This window comes from Onychomys torridus, chromosome 8 (genome assembly GCF_903995425.1).
Source record: "Onychomys torridus chromosome 8, mOncTor1.1, whole genome shotgun sequence".
In the NCBI taxonomy this organism is placed as follows: Eukaryota; Metazoa; Chordata; class Mammalia; order Rodentia; family Cricetidae; genus Onychomys; species Onychomys torridus.
Genome location: NC_050450.1, coordinates 63,982,782 through 64,003,107, shown reverse-complemented (window position 1 = coordinate 64,003,107; position 20,326 = coordinate 63,982,782). Strand labels below are relative to the sequence as shown.

At 44.5% G+C, this 20,326-nt stretch overlaps 1 protein-coding gene and 1 non-coding gene across 2 annotated transcripts in view; one reads left to right on the top strand and one right to left on the bottom strand.

The window, feature by feature from the left end:
- Positions 1 to 19,933, bottom strand: part of Ywhae (tyrosine 3-monooxygenase/tryptophan 5-monooxygenase activation protein epsilon) — a 36,479-nt gene extending 16,546 nt beyond the window's left edge. Inside the window, exon 1 of the mRNA XM_036195831.1 lies at positions 19,736 to 19,933. Within this exon, the coding sequence (XP_036051724.1) occupies positions 19,736 to 19,799 (64 nt within the window). The 5' untranslated portion in view covers positions 19,800 to 19,933. The remainder of the gene's footprint in view (positions 1 to 19,735) is intronic.
- Positions 394 to 499, top strand: LOC118590438. Its single transcript, XR_004945741.1, has one exon. It is a non-coding gene; the product is annotated as a U6 spliceosomal RNA (small nuclear RNA).
- Positions 19,934 to 20,326: the final 393 nt, after the last annotated feature.

The following is a 20,326-nucleotide window of genomic DNA, read 5'->3' as shown; positions in this document are numbered from 1 at the left end:
TAGGGGAGCTGGAAATCCAGATTGGGGAATGCATGCCTACAAACATAGCATAGAGGCTGATGCAGGAAGACTGCCTTAAGTTCAAAATCCACTTTGAGCTACGAAAGTATAGGACCAGACGGAGGTGATGGTGCACACCTTTAATCCCAGAACCATCACCTCCGGATCTCTGTGAGTTCAAGGCCAGCCTGGTCTACAGAACTGTTCCAGGACATCTAGGGCTGATACACAGAGAAACCCTGTCTTGAAAAACCAAAAGGGTATAGGACCAGCCAAAGCTACATAGGAGGGTCCTATCTGAAAACAAATTAATTAAAGGGGCAAACTTAGCTAGAAAACAAAAGCCCTATTTAATCTGGAATACATATCCTTCCCAATAAAAAGTAGTTTAACGTGCTCGCTTCGGCAGCACATATACTAAAATTGAAGGATACAGAGAAGATTAGCATGGCCCCTGCGCAAGGATGACATCCAAATTCGTGAAGCGGTCGATATTTTTGACTATGTCCAAGGAGGAAGAGATCAAGAAATAAAGCTTCCCTCAGATGGATCAGTCATTAAAATAAAACAAGCCTTTAAAAAGTAGTTTAAACCGGGCGGTAGTGGCCCGGTGGTTTAATCCCAGTACTCTGAGGCAGAGCCAGGCAGATCTCTGTGAGTTCGAGGCCAGCCTGGGCTACCAAATGAGTTCCAGGAAAGGTGCAAAGCTACACAGGGAAACCCTGTCTCAAAAATAAATAAATAAATAAATAAATAAATAAATAAATAAATAAGACCGTTTAACGAAAATAACTTTATATAATCACCAAAATAAATGAGTCAAATCAAGCACTGGAGTCAATCTCAGAAGGCCAAGCCATCAACAAGTTAAGGTGTCAGGGAGACCTTGTCTAAAATATAACAAACTAGAACCAGGAAGCTGAGACAAAGGATTTCTGAGTTTGAAGACAGTCTGTTTCCCAAAAAAAAAAAGGTGGGAAGGGGACACACTATGAATTCTTCTGCTGGTATAACTTTTGGTAATTACTGTTACCACTAGATGGCAAGCAAAGAAAGGGGGCCAGATAATCTGAGTTATTCCAAGTATAGCAAGAAATAATAAATACTGACACTTTACGAGTAATAAGGGAAAACTGAAAACATATATATAATACTGAGTACTATAAAGAAAGGGGGAAGGGTGGTTTACAAATGTCTTCATGACACTATTACCAAATAGACCTGTAGATTTACTGATTCAGGATCCTTGGTGATAAGAGCCAAGAATCTACACTTTAATAAGCAGCCTAGGCATACAGTAATACCTGAGAGTAATACATTAGCCAACAGTTATCACAATGAATCTACACTAAGCCAAATGCATAGTTCGTGCTGTAACTGTAACCCCTCCAAAGAGGATACATAGAACCTGTCTCACAAAAACAAAACAAAAATTAAGAGTGAGTTTTCCAAATTAGCAATTTGAGTTTCATATTTCAAAATCCACCCCTTTAAGGTTACTGAAATGACTGAGCCTAGCCAGCCAGGTCTTTTACACATTAGATAAGCACTCAACCATTAAGGTGCATCTCCAGCTTCTCACTGTGGTTTTGGACTGCTAATGATGTTAAGACTTCTGCCCCATGTTCTTTCTAGTTGCTATTTTGACTGCTCTCTTTGGAGGATGAACTGTGTTCAGATACTTGGATGGGCCACCTAATTTTTCCATAAATTGTTAAGTGACCAATTATGAGTTATAAAAATATAAAGATCCCAACAAATTCAGGCCCTTCACCAGCAAGAATGAGTCCGGGTCTAACCTCCCCTGTCTGTTGAGTGCTTTATAAAACCCTCCATGTCAGTTATCCTTGCTCTTTTAATATCACCCTAATCTTAGTCTTCTTCAAAGCTATGCACAAAAGCTGCCTGATCCCCAACTCTGAACCAACCTGGCCATTCAAGGATTCCTACTAACTCATTAACATAATAAAATTCCTCGCTCAACGTATCTAGCATTTCATGAAATCTCTACAGCAAGGACTTCATCAATTCTAAGTAAACATTTCTGTAGCAAGGTAAGGCTGTCATGTATCTGCAGCTGACGTGATCAAAATTTTTGAACCAGATAATTGAAACTCATGACTGGATCACTGGATCACTACTTGGGGGTAAACAGGTCTCCTCTTCCCACAATGTGGGTTCTAGAGATCCAACTCAGATTTTGTGAGGCTTCATGGCAAGAACCTTTACCGCTAGGCGGTGGTGACGCACACCTTTAATCCTCGCACTCAGGAGGCAGAGCCAGGCAGATCTCTGTAGTTCGAGGCCAGCCTGGACTACCAAGTGAGTTCTAGGAAAGGCACAAAGCTACACAGAGAAACAAAAAAAAAAAAAAGAACCTTTACCTAATGAGTCATTTTGCAGACCATGAACACATTTTCTTAAACTATTTTTTTGAGGGGCAAGGGAGTATAAAGCAGGGTCTTGCTAGGTAGCCCAGGCTAGCACCAAACTTGCACAAATAGTCTTACATTTGTCTGAGTGCTGAGATTAAAGGAATACCCCACTCCATTTCACTCTATGTTTGTTTTTTAGTTTTTATCCAAGTGTTTTGCCTGTAAGTATGTCTATGAACTACATGCATGCTTGGTATACCAAAGGCTAGAAGGCAGCATCAGATCCCTTCAAATTGGGAGTTGCAGATGGCTGTGAGCTGCCATTAAGAGTGCTGCAAAGGCCAGGCAGTGGTGGCACACACTTTTAATCCCAGCACTCAGGAGGCAGACCCAGGCAGATCTCTGTGAGGTTGAGGCCAGCTTGGTCTACAAAGCAAGATCGAGAACAGGCACCAAAACTACACCAAGAAACCCTGTCTTGGGGGAAAAATAGGGAGTGCTGGGAAAAGCAGCCAGTGCTCTTAACCACTGAACCATCCCATCCAGGCCCTAGTCTATGAGACTTTTGAGGGCTTGAGGACAAGGAATGCTGGATGAAAATCACTAATGCATAAAAATTCTGAAACAATCTCCAGACATCAATAGGCATGTTAAATCAAACACACTAGACCTGTTGTGTTCTGGGTCATTTTTCATTCACTGTGTGGTAATAGTCTAATTAGATATCCACTACACTGAACAACTATCTGAGACAATTTTATGGTTTTAAGGTTATTGCTAAGATTATCAAGTGTCATTTACCTTCATTTATTTATCCAATCCCATACACATACCTTTTGTTGCTGTGCTGGAGACAGAAGCTAGAGCCAAGTAATCTACAATGAGCTACAAACACCCCCAGAGCTGAATCTTGGTTCTTCAGTCTCTCTCTCTCATTCATTCATTCATCTAACTCATCCACTTAAAGCACCTTAATGGAGGCACTATTTCAAATGCTCTCCTCTCCATGTATTACTATGATCAGTCTTCTTAAAAATCTTCCAACACCCAGGATGTGGTGGAGTGAGTTCCAGGAAAACCAGGAGTACACAGAGAAACTCTGTCTCAAACCCCACCTACCCAAAAAAAGCTGGGTGGTGATGGCACACACTTTTTTTTTTTTAAGGTTTATTTATTATGTGCACGGAAGAGGGCGCCAGATCTCATTACAGGTGGTTGTGAGCCACCATGTGGTTGCTGGGAATTGAACTCAGAACCTCTGGAAGAACACTTAGTGCTCTTAACCTCTGAACCATCTCTCTAGCCCGGCACAAACTTTTAATCCCAGTACTCTGGAAGTAGAGGCAGATGGATCTCTCTGAGTTCTGACGCCAACCTGGTCTACAGAGCAAATTCCAGGACAGGCAGGGCTACACAGAGAAAGAAACCCTGTCTTGAAAACCAAATGAACCTGTGGTGTTATTGTGTTCCCCAAAATATTGAGCACCCTAATAAACTTATTTTGGGTCAGAGACAGAACAGCCACTAGATAGAGGCCAGAAAATGGTGGCACTCACACCTTTAATCCTGTTACTTGAGGCAGAAATCCATCCAGATCTCTGTTGAGTTCAAGGCCACATTGGAAACAGACAGGCATTATGACACACGCCTTTAATCCCAAGGAGTGGTGGCAGAAACCAGAAAGGTACATAAGGCATGATGACCAGAAACTAGAAGCATTTGGCTGGTTAAGCTTTTAGGCTTTTGAGCAGCAGTTCAGCTGAGATTCATTTGGATAAGGGCTCAGAGGCTTCCAGTCTGATGAAACAGGATCAGCTGAGGAACTGGCAAGGTGAGGTAGCTGGGGCTTGTTCTGCTTCTCTGATCTTCCAGCATTCACCCCAATAACTGGCCTCAGGTTTGATTTTATTAATAAGACTCTTTAAGATTCCTGCTACATGAACAAAAAAAAATCTTCTCACATCCAGCAGGTTGGCTCTCTCTACACATCCCTGGCTGTCCTAGAACTCAGATATGCCTCCCTCTGCCTCTGCTGGGATTAAAGGCATTCGCCACCACCACCCAGCTCAAAATGATAAATCTTAACTTCTCTCAAATGGAAAAAAATGTTCACCAATTATTTCATAATTTTAAAGACAGAAAACTGAAGCCAAAGGTAATCTGCTTAAACTCACAGCAATAAAACCGAACAACACAAGTCCTGAGTACAAGGCCAGCTGAGGTTACAGGAAAGAGAGAGAGAGAGAGAGAGAGAATGTGTGTGTAAGAGAGACAGAGTATACGAGAATCATCACAGGTGGTGGTTTTTGAGACAGGGTGTCTTAAGAGTTTTCTACTGTTGTGAAAAGACACCATGACCACAGCAACTCTCTTAAGGAAAATATTTAATTGAGGGGGCTCCCTTACAGTTTCAGAGGTTCAGTCCATTATCACCATGGTGGGGAGTGTGGTAGCATGCAGGCAGATGTGGTGCTGGAGGAACAGCTGAGAGTTCTACATCTTGGAGCCAACAGGAAGTTAACTGACCAACTGGGCAGTATCCTCATCATAGGAAACCTCCCCCATAGCAACACACTTCCTCTAACAAGGCCACACCCACTCGAACAAAGCCACACCTCCTAACAGTGCCACTCCCTGAGATTATGGAGGCCAATTATAGTCAAACTACCACACAGGGTTTCTCTAACAATTCTGGCTGTCCAGGAAATAGCTTTGTAGACTAGGCTCACCTCGAACTCAAAGACATCTGCCTGCCTCTGCCTCCCAAGTACTGGATTAAAGGCATGCACCACCACCACCCAGCAAAAATAAAAATAAAAATAAAAATAAAAATCACAAGAATTGGGCTGGAGAGAGTTATGGCTCAAAGATTAAAAGCATTTGCTGCTCTTGCAGAGGACCTGGGTTTAGTTCCCAAGCACCTACACTGTACATATACATTCATGCAGGCAAAACACACATACATAAAATAAAAATACATGGCCAGTGCTCTTAACCTCTGAGCCATCTCTCCAGCTTTCATGTGTGTTTTAGGAGAGCTAATTAAGGGATGGAGAGATGGCTCAGAGGTTAAGAGTACCGACTGCTCTTCCAGAGGTCCTGAGTTCAATTCCCAGCACCCACATGGCAGCTCACAACCACCTGTAATGAGATCTGGCACACTCTTCTGTATACATAATAAATAAATAAATCACATTTTAAAAGGCTGTCAAAACCGAGAGATGGAGGTTAATCCTGGCACTCGGGGGGGGGGGGGGGGCAATTTTAGATGCTTTTAGCAAAAAGCATTAGTATTCACTTGAACCTACTAAGTAATAACTACAATGAGGATCAGGGCTGGCAAGATGGCTCATCTGGTAAAGACTCTTGCAACAGATACCAGGAGACCTGAGTTTGATCCTTGGAAGCCAAGGTAAAGGTGGCTAGCAGAGGTAGAGAACTAACTCTACAAAGTTGTCTTCTGGTATCTCCACATACACATGCTTGCACATACTCACAGGCACGAACATATTTTAAAAAAAAAAATTAAGACCAGGATGAAAGCCTGACATTTGGTCATCATTTTGTATCTGTCTTCTTTACTTGGAAGAAGGCAAGGGATAAGTAACTGCCTTTAATCTACAGTCACCTTAGATACCAGGGAGAACAAAACCTCAGCACAAGACCTCAGACCTTAAAGTGGAGAGCACCCTGGAACCTCATATGAACCAGACTGGCCACCCTGACAGTGCCAGAGATATGGATTGCTCCAGAACACCTTGGAAACCACAACCAAGACAAAGCTCAACCAAACCACACCCTCATTTGCTGTGCTTGCCACTACCATAATTCTTCCTTTAAAGGCCTAAAGGGCCAGGCGGTAGTAGTGCACGCCTTTAACCCCAGCACTCTCTGGGAGGCAGAGCCAGACAGATCTCTGTGAGTTCAAGGCCAGCCTGGTATACAGAGTAAGTTCTAGACACCCAGGGCTACAGAGAAACCCTGTCATGGGGGGAAAAAGGGGAGGGGGTAAGAAAAGAAAAATGCAACAGTGAGAAGAAACATGGAACCATGTGAACAATGTAGTCAACAGGAAAGGAGGAAGACTGCATAACCTCTGTTCATCTGTTCACATCTCAAAACTATATGCCTAAGACATCTACTGAAAAGAAGAAGGGCTGGAGAGATAATTCTAAGAGCAGTTGTTCTAGCAGAAGACCCAGGTTCAGTTCCCAGGACCCACAGGGCAGCTCACAGCTACTTCCCAACACCAGTTCAAAGGGTCCTGATACCCACCCAGTCTTCTCATCTCCGGGCACATAAGTGGTGCACATATATACATATGGGCAAACACACATATATAATTTTTGGGGGTTTTTTTGGGACAGGGTTTCTGTATAGTTTTGATGCCTGTCCTGGATCTCGCTCTGTAGACCAGGCTGCCTCGAACTCACAAAGATTCACCTGGCTCTGCCTCCCAAGGGCTGGGATTAAAGAAGTGTGCCACCACCACCTGGCCATATAGCTATGAGAATCAATTAAGTTCCTAAAGTTTTCCATCTAGCTATGTATTTATTGTTTGAGATGGAATCTTACCTAACTCAGGCTAGCCTTGAATTCTGCTATGTAGTAGGAGCTGGCCTCTTGCCTCCACCTACAAAATGTTGAAATTATAGGCATGCATAAATGACAGCTTTTTTGGTTTATATTTAGGATTATTTTATGTATATGAGTGTTATGCTTGCATGTATGTCTGTTTACCACATGCATTCCTGGTGCCCGAGGAGTTCCAAAGAACACACAGGATCCCCTGGAACTGAAGTTACAGATGGTTGTGAGCCTCTATGTGCTAGACATCAACCATGGGTCTTCCCTAAGAGCAGCAAGTGCTCTTAAATGCTAAGCCATCTCTCCAGTCCATCTGCTTATTTTTAGAGTCAAGGTAGTCTGGAATTCTCTATGCAGCCAAGGATTACATGACTCCTGACCTTCTGCCTCCACCTCCTGAATAGTCATTAGCCTTTTATAAGGCTTTTAGTTCAGCTAACTCTGATGCATGCCTACAATCAGCACAAGTCAGGCAGAGGTATAAGGAATACTAGTTCAAAGTCAACCTGGGCCACATTGTAAGACCTGTGCCCTCAACCCCATAGATAAATTTAGGTATATACACAAAGCAAAACTTAGTCCAGGCACATCGTTGAGCACATGGACACCCCTGAAGTTCCAGCTACTGGAAAGGCTAAGGAAGACAACTTAAGTTCCCCCAAAACATATACTCCCCCCCCAAAAAAAAATATAAAATAAAATAAACCAAGCCTAAGTAACATAGTGAGATCTCATTTCATTCAAAACATAGAAGGGGCCCAGTGAGATAGCTTGGTGACCTGAGTTCAATTTCCACAACCCAAGAGGAGGAAGGAAAGAATTTCTGTCAAGTTATCCTGATTTCCACATGCACACCATCATTATTGCTCAAACATGTGTATGCATCATATACATACTCACACAAGTGTAAGAAAAAGCTTTATTTTTTTTTAAATTACTTTTATGTGCATGGGCGTTTTGCCTGCATGTATGTCTACATCACACATAGCAGTACCCTTAGAGGCCAGAGGTGTCAGATTCCCTGGGACAAGAGTAACAGACAGTTGTGAGCCACCATGTTGGTGCTGGGAATGGAATCAAGTCCTCTGAAAGAGCCAAAAGAGCTCCTAATCACCAAGTGGACTCTCCAGCCCCAGGGGAAAAAAAACTTTAGAACACTACTAAGAGGCAAGAAAGCCTGAGGAAAGCATTTGTCTAGCGATATTTTTAGAAGTCCCCTAGGTTCAATACCCAGTACAGTAAAATTTGCAAATTCCAGATTGGAAAGGCTGAGTCAGGACCACTTGAGGCCAAGAATCCAACCTGGGCAATAATGAGATTCCACTCAAAACTGAGCTTTTGCTCAGTGGTAGATTACTTGTGTAACTAGTGTGTGCAAAGTCCTATGCACAATTCCCAGCACAACAAATGGTTTGCAATCCCAGCAACTAAGAAATGGGAGAGACAAGAAGAGGATTCCAGGAGCTTGCTGGCCACCTGCCATAACTTACTTTATGAAGTTATAGTCTATTAAAAATAGACTATCTTGGGCTAAAGAGATGGCTCAGAGGTTAAGAGCACAGACTGCTCTTCCAGAGGTCCTGAGCTCAATTCCCAGCAACCACATGGTGGCTCACAACCATCTGTAATGAGATCTGGCACCCTCTTCTGTGTACATAATAAATAAATTAATAAAAAAAAAAAGACTGTCACGGCATTGGGGATTTAGCTCAGTGGTAGAGTGCTTGCCTAGCAAACGCAAGGCCCAGGGTTCAATCCTCAGCTCCAAAAAACAAAAAACAAAACAAAACAAAAAAAAGACTATCTCAAAGAGTGAGAAGGCACCTGAGGAATGAATGACATCTGAGGTTGTCCTCTAATGTACACATCAAAAATAATGTTTCAGTCTATAAACTCACTGGACAAAATTTCTTTCAGAAAAGCAATTCCTCAAGCGTAGTGACACAGGCTTGCAATATCAGCGCTCAAGAAGTGAAGCAAAGGCAAAAAAAAGGATGTCAAGTTTGAGGCCAGCCTATAGGGACATATAGAGAAAGCAGCAGGGGTGGAGGTGGAGTAGGGAGGTGGAGAGGAAAACAAAGGGGGAGGGGGAAAGCAAGCAGGCCGAGGCAATTCATCAGTCTAGAGACTAAGGAATGGCTGGCTGCCTTGCTCCCATTTAATGACTTTCCACTACCTCCTGTTGTCTCACCACTGGAAAATATACTCAACCAACATATTCATCTTCATATAAAAGCAGCAAGACTCAATGAAATTAAGCCAAAAGGCTGTTCAAAGTAACTTTATGTACTTATTGTGTGTGTATTCACTTATGAGCAATTTTACAAGTACATGTGGAGAACCTCAGCCACCCTCAGACGTCATTCCTCAGGAACCTTCCATCTACCTTGGTTTTTCTTTCTTTTTTTTTTAAGAGGGATATAGGGCAAGGGGGGGAGGGGAGGGCTAGGGGTTCAAGACATAGTTTCTGGGTAGCTATGGCTGTCCTGGAACTCACTCTACTCCATATTAGCCTGAGCTCAGAGATCCACCGCCAGGCTCCACCTTGGTTTTTAAAAACAACTTCTTTCTCTCATAATCCTAGGGTTCAGCAATCAGGCTAGGGTGACAGGTCAGGAAACCCCAGGGATTCACCAGTCTATGCATCCCCAGAGACTGGATGACAAGCATACTGGAATGACAGACAAGCAACAGACCAGACCTTTTGACAGGGTGCTGGGGCATAAATGCAAGTGTCTGTGATTGCATGCCAAGCACTTGACAGACCGAGCTATCTCCCCAAGCCCCCAAAGCAATTTCCACATTATAAAATTAAAAATTAAGAATAGTGCTTCAATGAGAGGATCAGCAGTTCAAGGCCATCTAGGCTAAGAAGAAGCAAGTTCAAGGTTAGCCTGAGTGAGCTATGTGAAACTGTCTTAAACAGAGGAGGGAGAAAAAGGAGAAACAGCCTAGGTTTTGACTGATGTTTATAATACTGCACAAATATCAAGTGTGAAGTGGAAGGAATACCATCTTTAGAGTAAAACACACTTCACTAAATAACAGTAATGCTACCTATTTGTCCTCATTTAAAAAAAATGTTGGGGGGGTGTTGGCTTGAGACAGGGTTTCTCTGTGTAATGTTGGCTGTCCTGGAACTTGCTTTGTAGACCAGGCTGGCCTAAAACTCAAGAGATCCTCTTGACTCTGCCTCCTGAATGCTGGGATTAAAGGGGTGCATGACCACTGCCCAGGTAAATGCTTAATTTTTTTTTTTTTTAGATTTTAAGTGCATGAGTCTTAAAAATACTTTTATGTGTTTGTGTTCCTGGGTGTATGTATGTGCATTCAGTGCATGCTGACTGTGAGGATCAAAACAAGATGTCAGATTCCCTAAACTGGAGTTATGGCAACTGTCAGCCATTACATGGATGCTGGGAACCAGGCCTGAACCCTCTGCAAGAGCAACAAGCTGGGCCATGTCTCCAGCCCCCTCACTGGAATATTTATCTGAAAAATGAGTGGCACCTGCTGTACAGTGCAGTTTCTTTTACTTGAGGCAGATCACACTACACAGCCTCAGCAGGACTAGAACTTGCTCTTTAGACAAGGCTGCCCTCCCACTCTAAGATCTCCAGTCTCTGCTCTTGAGGGGAGAGGGGGGGAAAGAACTAGCTTGTCTTACTTAGGGTTTCTCTTGCTGTGAAGAGACAGCATAACTCATGTTTTACATAAAAGAAAACATTGATTGGGGCTGACTTACAGTTTCAGAGGTTTAGTCCTTTATCATCATAGTTATCATGGAGGGACGAGGCAGCATGCAGGCAGGCACAGTGCTAGAGAAGGAGCTGTGGATTTTACATCTTGATCTGCAGGCAGCAGAAGGAGTCTATGTCCCACACTGGGCATAGCTTGAACATACGAGACCTCAAAGCCCGTCCCCACAATGACACACTTCTTCCAATAAGGACACACTTCTTCCAATAAGGCCACTTCCTAACAGTGTCACTGAGTCTAAGAGGGCCATACCTATTCAAATCGCCACACAGCTCAAATCAGACAAAATAAAACCAGCATATTTGCCTCTTGACATTGTCAAGTTGATTAGCTGGTAGGCCAGCCAGCTCTACTGTCAGTAAGTACAATTTCCTTGACTTTTCCAAGTGTCACTTTGGAAAGGGTTCAAAATTTTTTGATCTATTTTGTTTCCTACCAAATGCAAAATTTGAAGAAAGCCAAAATTCTCATGACTCCGATCTACAATATCTGTGGTAGAAGAACAAAGCTTAGCAAGTTTTTTTGTTGTTGTTGTTGTTGTTGTTTTTTGGTTTGATGATTGCTTTTGTTTTTTATGTGCAGTGGTGTTTTGCCTACATGTATGTCTGTGTGATGGTGTCGGATCCTCTGAAACTGGATAAAATTGTGAGCTGCCATGCCATATGGGTGCTGGGAATTGAACCAGCCAGTGCTCTTAGCCATCTCTCTTGTCCTGGGAAATTTTCATTTAAGTGAGAAAACTAGCCTGGGTATGGTGGCATATGACTGGAAATAAGACCCATGTCTCAAAATAAAAATTAAGCCAGGCATGGTGGCACCCAGCAGAGGTAGGTGGATCTCTGTGAACTGAAGGCCAGCCTGGGTCTACATGGCAAGTACCAGGCTAGCCAGGGCTACACAGTAAGACCCTGTCTTAAAAATTAGCTGGGTATGGTGGAACACACGTGCAATATTCCACTACTTCAGCAGAAGTGACAGAGTGACTGTCTCAAGTTTGAAGCCAGGCAGGCCCACAAAGCAAGCAGCAGACCAGCCAAGAATAGAGAGACCCTGTCATCGCCAAAAATAAAAATAGGGACTGGGAAGACAGCTCAGTCCATCAAGTGCCCACAACACAAGCGTGAGGACTTGAATGCTAGCTTCAAAATCTACATTAAAAAAGAAAGAAAAAAGAAACCCAGTAATGTCAAATGGCAAGTTCATACCAACTGTTCCAGCACAATCATGAATTAGTATTCCTTTCTTTTTTTCAATACATCTGGGTTTCATGATAAATTTTGAAGACCCCTTTGTCATAACTTGCTTCTAGTGAGCTGACTAGCCCCTGGAAGTACTCTTACAGACCTGGTTGAGCATCAGCATTTAGTTACAGAATGAGCTCAATCCATAGTTATGTGGGCACCTCCATCTACCAACTTGGATGTAACAGTACTTAACACTAGCAAACTAGCCACAGAAGGAATAACCACATTGTAGTGCTGCAACTCGGTATCTTCTGGAGGATTCTACTTTACATTCTAGTAGGTTCTATTATATCTGGACTAGTTGGAATACTAATCATATGCCCACCCACTGCCCCTCCAAAACTGTTTCACATTGGTTATTTAAGGACATTAATATAGAAAAAAAAAAAAGGAAAAATATTTACAAGTACTCTGTATAGATGTGTGGCATTAACTACAGCCCAGAAACACTGATATTACCAGGGGTGGATTTTTTTTGTTTAGTTTTTAAGATTTTTAAATGATGTATTGGGGTATGGGCGGGGGGGGGGGGGGGGGTTCTTCTCACTGTTGAGTGTACCAAAAAGGCCAGAGGCCTATAAGCCCTGGTTGGCCTGGAACTCACTATGAGATCAGGCTGACCAATTAGCAGAGGTCCTCTTGCCTCTGCCTCAAAAGCACTGGGATTAAAGGCATGTGCCACCATGCCCAGCCTTAGTTAGGGTTTTGCTTTTTTGCTTGTTTGGTTTTGGGTTTTGGTTTTTCAAGACAGGGTTTCTGTTTAGCTCTGGCTGTCCTGGAACTCACTCTGCAAACCAGGCAGGCCACAAACTCAAGAGATCCACCTTGAGGGCTAGGATTAAAGGCATGCACCACCACTTCCCGGCTAACCAGAGTTTTCAAGAAAGATGGGAATCTTGGTTGGTACAGCCTACCAGTAACCTAGTGGCTCGGGAGGCTGAGATAAGGAGGGCAAGTTTGAGCCTAGGCTGAGCTGGGGGGTATAGTGGTATTTTAGCCGGTTACATCTGGGGGGAGGGGTACTTCTTCACTGATCCACAGTACCAGGAGGAGGAGGGAGAGAGGGATGTCATGGACCCTGAATGTGAATAAACCACATAAATACCTTATTCATTATGCCTTAAGATGGAATTTTGAAGTAAAGATCAGATTTCTATAGAAAAATGCTAAGATACTTTATTTTCAGGTAAGTCATAAACGTCAACAGGCTCTAGAGAAGTCATAAGCATCAGGATACCACTACCCGGTCTGCTGTGCTGCCGCCTGCACTCCAGAGGTAGATCACCGATTCAAAGCCAGTCTGAGTTACACAGCAGACCCATTCTCAAAAGAACACACACTACAGGGCTGGAGATGGCTCAGAAATTAAGAGCACTTGCTGTTCTTGTAGAGGCCCAGAGTTGAGCTCCCAGCACCCACAGGGTGGCTCATAACCATCTGTAATTTCAGTTTCAGGGGATCTGACACCCTCTTTTGACCTTCAAGGGCACCAGGTATGCACACAGAACACATACAAGCAGGCAAAATACCTGTACACAGGAAATAAATCTTAAAAAAAAATATATTATTTTGCCGGGCATGGTGTCACATGCCTTTAATCCCAGCACTCAAGAGGAGGAAAGCACACTGGTCCTCAGGTCAGAGACCACATGGTCTAGCTCTATGTATTATATGACTTAGCCATATGAGGGAACTTTTTTTGTTTTGTTCTTTTGAGACAGGGTCTCCTATGAACATCAGACTAGAATTCTTAATCCTCTTTGCCTCATCTCCCAAATGCTGACTACAGGCCTGCACCACGAGCCTGGCAATGTATTACTCTCAACTCATTTTTCTGAATCACTAAAATGGAAATAACATTCTATTTGTCAATATTGTTGTTGTCCAGTAAAGAGTATTATGAAAATGGCCTGAATATTATAAAGCTTTAGAATTCATCCTTTTTGCAGCCTGTCGCTAGTTTGTATGCAAACAAGTAGTTTTGAAATGCAGGAAAACTAACTTGCAAAACCTTCTTAACAACACTTTTTAAGAAAGCTTCAGATCACATCAGAGTACTCAAAAACAACTTTTAACACATGAATTTACTGAACCAAAATTTCAGTGAGTGTATCAAACAAAAATATTTAAACACTTCCTAGACCTGGGAAGTAGCTCAGAAGTAGAGCACTTGCCTATGGTGCACATGGCCCTGGGCTCCCCGGGACCCTCAGAATAGTTAATAACCGGTTCTCTTCACCAAGCTAACACAACAATCCTCAAAGGTGTTTATTTTCATGTGCTTTTGCTTGTATTCCCCCAGGCAGCACACTAATCCAGCGCGCTGCCTGTGTTTAGCAGGCATTCAATCACTGAGTCAACATCCTCAAGCCCTGCTTCTACTTCAAGACCAAGTCTGGCTTAATGGCTAAGATTTACATCCTCCTGCCTCAGCCTCCTACTGGGGTTAATCGTGAGCTCCATTGCCCTGCTTCAGAACTTTTTTAAGGAAAGGTGAGAAGAGGATGGAGAGCTGGCTCAGTGGTTAAGAGCATTTGTTCTTGCAGAGGACACAGGTTTGACTCCCAGCACCCACACAATGGCTCCCAACCACTTTAAGTCCAGTTCCAGCGGATCTAATGTCCTCTTCTGACTTCTGCAGGAAGCAGGCACCCATATGGTACAAAGAAGGCAAAACATTCACACAGGAAAGCAGTTCTTTAGGTAAAAAGAGGGCCTGTGAGACAGCTCAGGTAAAGATACCCACCCTCTCAGCCTGACCACCTGAGTTCAATCTCCAGGACCTACATGGTGGAAAAAACAGTTTTCCATTAATTGTCCTTTGACCTCCACACACGCCATAGCACATGCCGATCCACACGTAACACACATACACAGCTGGGCATAGTTTCTAAAGCCTTTAATCTCAGCACTCAGGAGACTAAGGCAGTTGGATCTCTGTGAGTTCAAGGCCAGCCTGATCTACAGACTGAGTTCTAGGACAGAGATACATAGTGAGACCTTGTCTGGGAAAAAAAAAACCAACAAAACAAACAAAAACCTGACAACAAATAAAAATTAAAATAAACAGAATGCTTAGAGAACATCCACTGCAATGTGTAAAAAAAAAAAAAATCACTTCAAATACATAGTGATTCAAAAACAAAGAATATGCACAATACTGTACAAAAAAAATTGAAGTGTAGCTGTGGAGTGGTGGCGAACACCTTTAATCCCAGCGCTCAGGAGCTCAGGAGGCAGAGGCAGGAAGATCTCTGTGAGTTCAAGACCAGCCTGGTCTGCAGGACAGAGTTCCAGGACAGCCAGGACTACACAGAGAACCCTGTCTCAAAATTTAAAAAAATAAATAAATAAATAAAAACCTGAAATGTACAAAAAGAACATCCCTTTATTTTTTGAGGGAAGGAACCTGGACAGTGTCATGTAACCACAAATTCACTACATGTAGCTGAAGCTGACCTTCAACCCTAGGTCTTGTCCTTAGGAGCACTGAGATTACAGTGTGTAGGACCCCCACCTTGTGATGAGAATTCCTTGTAAATGAAGGCAGGGTGGACATGACTGTGAGCACATTTAATCCCAGCACTTGGAAGGCACAAAAATGAGGACCTCTGTGAATTCCAGGCCAACATAGTAAGACCCTACCTCTAAATAAATGAATAGATAAATGAGTGTGTGTTCTCCATCCTTCCCTAACTAGCACAGTACATTCTTAGAAATGCAGCTTTGGTGTTTTAAACAACTCTCAAGTCAGTGACTCAGAACAGATGCATTTCTGGTGTTTCAGTATTTAGAGTGACCCGAGTGACTATGGGGGTGGGGTGGGGGGCACACAAGCCACACCTCATATAGCTAATCCTTTTTCCTTTCTTTTTTTTTAAAAGACAGAGTCTGATGTAACTGGCTGGCCCGATGCTGCGTGCACCTGCCTCCTGGGCGCTGGGACTGACATGCCACTCCACCTGGTTATCTGTCTTTTTCAGACAGGATTTCATAGCTCAGGCTAGCCTGGAACTCAAAGAGCCTCTTCCCTTGTCTTCTAAGTGTAGTTTAAAGGGATGTGCCACCATACTAAGCCCCAGTGAGGCCAATCCAAGCAGGAGGAAGATTAGGAAAGGACAAAAACAGAACTACCACACAAGAACTACCAAATATTACCTATGTTGACCACTCTGATCCCAGAAAATAGGAAAAATAATCCTTTTCTGGACAGGTCAAACTCTGCTGCTTGGGAGGCTGAGGTAGGAGGGCAATAGCAAGTTCAAGGACACCCTAGGCAACTTAGTGAGACTGTCTCATAGAGCTGGGTAGATATAGTTCCATGGTAGATCACTTGCCTAGAATGCACAAGGCCCCCAGTTCAATCCCAGCAATGACTCCCCCCTTAATTTTTCTATACTAATGTTTCAAATACGTGTGAAAATTATGATTTGGTTGACTATGATGATAACTTGATTAATGTGGCTACAAGTTAAGTATACAAAAATATCTCTTAGACTACTGACTTGTTAAGAGATTACTAAATTAGGCTGGGTGTTGTGGAGCTTTCCCCAGCATTCATGAGGCAGAGGCAGAAGGATCTCCATGAGTTCAAGGCCAGCCTGATCTATATAATGAATTCTACGACAGTTAGAACTCTTTAGGAAGACCCTGTCTTAAAACACCAAGAGGGAGAGTGAGAAAAAACATTAAACTTATTGGAGTGAACAGTCCTAGTCTCAAGCTTTGGTATTTCCTATATAAACCCCCACATGATTCTGTTCTTGAAACACAGCTTCTCACCTCCTCTTCCAAGACCATTAAATAATCTACATATTGATTTCAATTCCCTATGGAGAGAGTAAAAGATACTTTAGGCACCAGATTCTACATAGCATGCAAAATACAAGACAAACCTAGGACAGTAGCAAGGAAGGTCAGCTAAAAAGCCAACATTTACATGTAAGTGCCCCAAACTCAGGATTCCAATGCATTCTTGCCACCCCTTATATTTTACTTAGTGGTCACTCTATAGAACCACTTCCGTTTTACACACACACACTGAATCAATGCAGTCAATAGAGGAGCAATGGCGTTTCCTGACTGCCTTCCCGCCTCTCCCTTTCTACTGATCCCTTCCTCATGCCAAATCACAGGAGTGCTTCTTCCTAAGAGGACAGAATAGCAAGTCAAAACCAAGTGGCTTGTCTACACTCCTATGTGCAATAATCAACAAGGCCAGGCTTTGGTCAAAAACCATCAGCACTCAAATCGCAACTATGATTTGAAATTAACTTGGAAACTACAATCATATAAGCTTCCAAATTCTTTCTAAAGTGACTTTTAGAAACAAACCAAAAATCTCCCCTTATACCAGGGTGTATGTGTGTGTGTGTGTGGGGGGGGGGGGGTATCACATTCACACAAAGCCTTAAATCCTGTCTTCAAATGTAATTTCATGTTTCTTCCCAAGGACACTAGATTAAGGGGAGGTGAGAGAGAGACCTCCAATGCTAGCAAACTCTGCTGATTATAAACACACTAAAATGTATGGCCAGGTAGTGGTGGTGGCAGCAGTGCACACCTTTAATCCCAGCACTGGGGAGGCAGAGGCAGGTGCATCTCCGTGACTTCGAGGCCAGCCTGGGCTACACAGTGAGTTCCAGGACAGCCAGGACTTTGAGAAACCCTGTCTCGGAAAACCAAAAAAATAAAAGCCCACACTAAAACGAAGGCTGACCTTGAGCTGCATTTATTTGTACTTTCCCCATCCCACCTCCTCCCACTCCCAACAGGAGCCCAGAACAGTGCAAACTGCAACTTCAGTCTACAAGACAAAATTTAGTTCAGTACCTTTCCTAAACTGGAGGATTAGAGGCTTTCTGCTCTACTTTCCAAACGCTGGAACAGTAATTTCCAACAAGACTCTAGGACTAGTTCAAAAGCTGCCACAGGACCAAAGTGGCATTCAAGGAAAAGGGTCTGACCTATCTGTGGGAAAACAGGTGGCTTAAGTAATCTGGAAAAAGCCTCAGGGGCAATAGCACTTGATTTCAAACATGTCTCATCCCATCCTACCCCCAAACATTAAAATCTCATGGACCTGTCTGCCTTAGTGCATACGCCTTTAATCCAAGCACTCAGGAGAAATACAGGATCTCACTCTGTGAGATCCAGGCCAGCCTGGTCTACAAACTGAGGTTTCAAGAGCAACCTAATGAGACCCTATCTCAACAAATAAACAAACCAACCACAGGAACCACATACCTGATTTGTCACTTTTAAAATGCTAATTTGATGGATACTGCCTAACTCAAGTATCTAGGTACAAAATTAGGGGAAAAGGCATAAAAAAATGCATATAAATTGCCTACAACTGACTAAATACAATGGATATTTCAATGAAATACTTAAGAAAGACTCAATTCAAATTAGCCCGAGCCAAGGATGTAACTAGTGACAGAAAGCACTGACCTAGGGCTTGGGCTCCATCACTCAGGGGGTGAGGCGGCTGTCAATGAACAAAGAGTAACTAGTAAAAGGTGTACCTAAAACCATTGGCTTAAAATAGATAAAACAGAACTAGAATGTATCTAAGTATTTGAGCACTTGCGTTGCATGCATGCAACCCTGGGCTCGAACTCCAGCCATGCAACAATGAAGTCATAAAACATGAAAAAAGAAAGAAAAGAAACCACGATGTCATAATTCAAAGCCTCAACTGAGTGCTCAAAATAAGTGAAGATTTTCCAAACTTGAGTTGTCAACCAAAAAGGAGTGTTATTAAACATTATTCGAATTAACCATTTTTCAACAGGTCTTTCCGTGTGTCATAATGCCGAGTGTGAACAGTAAAGTCATTTCTACAAACGAGTAGACTGAGGCACGGGCACTGTAAAGGGCAATCAGTACTAAAGAGTCCTGGCAAGCTTGGTCTCCTGTAGTCTATTCTATCCATCAGAACTCGGTGCTTCTGAAGGTTAAAACAAACAAACAACAAAAAACCGCAGGAACTTTGGGATGTCCTGGGTGAGAACAAACGGAGCATGAGGGAGGGGTCTACACCTCCCCGGAAGGAGGCGAGGCAGAAAATGCCCCCAAACCCCTCCACTCCCGAGGCGCGCCGGCCCACGGCAAGAAATCCAGTCGCAGCATCTCGGCTTGCCTCCACCCAAGGATGATCTGCAGTGATTTCCACACACTCCACCCTCACCGGCCCCAGGAGCCGTCCGCTCCCGAGGCTTCTCCTTTGTGAGGCTCCGCAGCCGCCGCCCCACACGGGGCCTCCGGGGAAAAGCCACCGCCCCCACCCGCCATATTTCCCTGAAAGGCGCCCGCGCTACAGCTCCCTGGATTCCGCCCTCTCCCGCGCGGCCGGGGCTGCGCCTCACATCACCCCACCCAAGGGTCCTCCACAGCCCGCCACGGTCCCCAAAGCTCCCGTGGGGATTGCGCGCCGGGAGACGGCACCCGCCATCTCCTCCCCCCTCCCCCGCCCGGGGACTCGCCCTCCCCCTTCAGCCGCCATTTTACAACCAACTCCTCCACCCTACGCCCCGGCCTGCTGGCTGCCGAGCGTCTGCAAGCTGAGGACACCGGAGGGGTCAAATTCCTGGGCCCGGAGACTCCCACCGCCTCGGGAGCCCGCAGGCCATTCATTTCCTGCTTCCCCGACCCACGTCCCGAGCCAGGCTCGGAGACGATGCCGCCATTTTGTCTCCGGTTCCCGGCCTCTGTGGGCGGCGGCGGAGGGTCCGAGACTTCCAGACCCCCGACACCCCCCCAGCTCACCGTCGTATCGCTCGGCCTGCTCTGCCAGCTTCGCCTGGTACACCAGATCCTCCCGATCATCCATAGCGGCAGCGGCTCCGGCAGGGTCTGCGCGACGGATGGAAGCGGATAGCGTCTCCGACTCTCAGCTTCTCGCTCCGCGTCCGAGCAGTAAAAATGGCGGCGCCTCAATCCGGGACTTCCGCCTGCGCACGCGGACAACTGCTCAGCTCTATGGCAACCGCTCCCTGGCAACTGGAGCGGGGGGGGGGGGGGGGGGGGTCCGGGAGTTCGGCGCCAGAAAAGGCTGGAACCAGCCCGACTGACGCCCCTCCTCCGTCGGCTCAGCGGGCGGCCCCAGCAGCAAGGCGGGAACTGCAACTGCGGAGAAGAACGGCCCGGGAGAGAGAGCCTGAGAGGCTGGAGGCGAGGTCGGCCCGGACTGGGCTAGGGGAAGGAGCCGGGAGACTGTCCTTGGCCGCGGGTCGAGGACTGGCCTGCGGAGGAAAGACAGAGCGAGAGAGAGGCTTGATGGGTTCTTGCAACCGCAGGCCTTCCTCATTGAAATCCACACACTGTGCATTCTTGCAGTTTTTCTCATCCATATGCCAT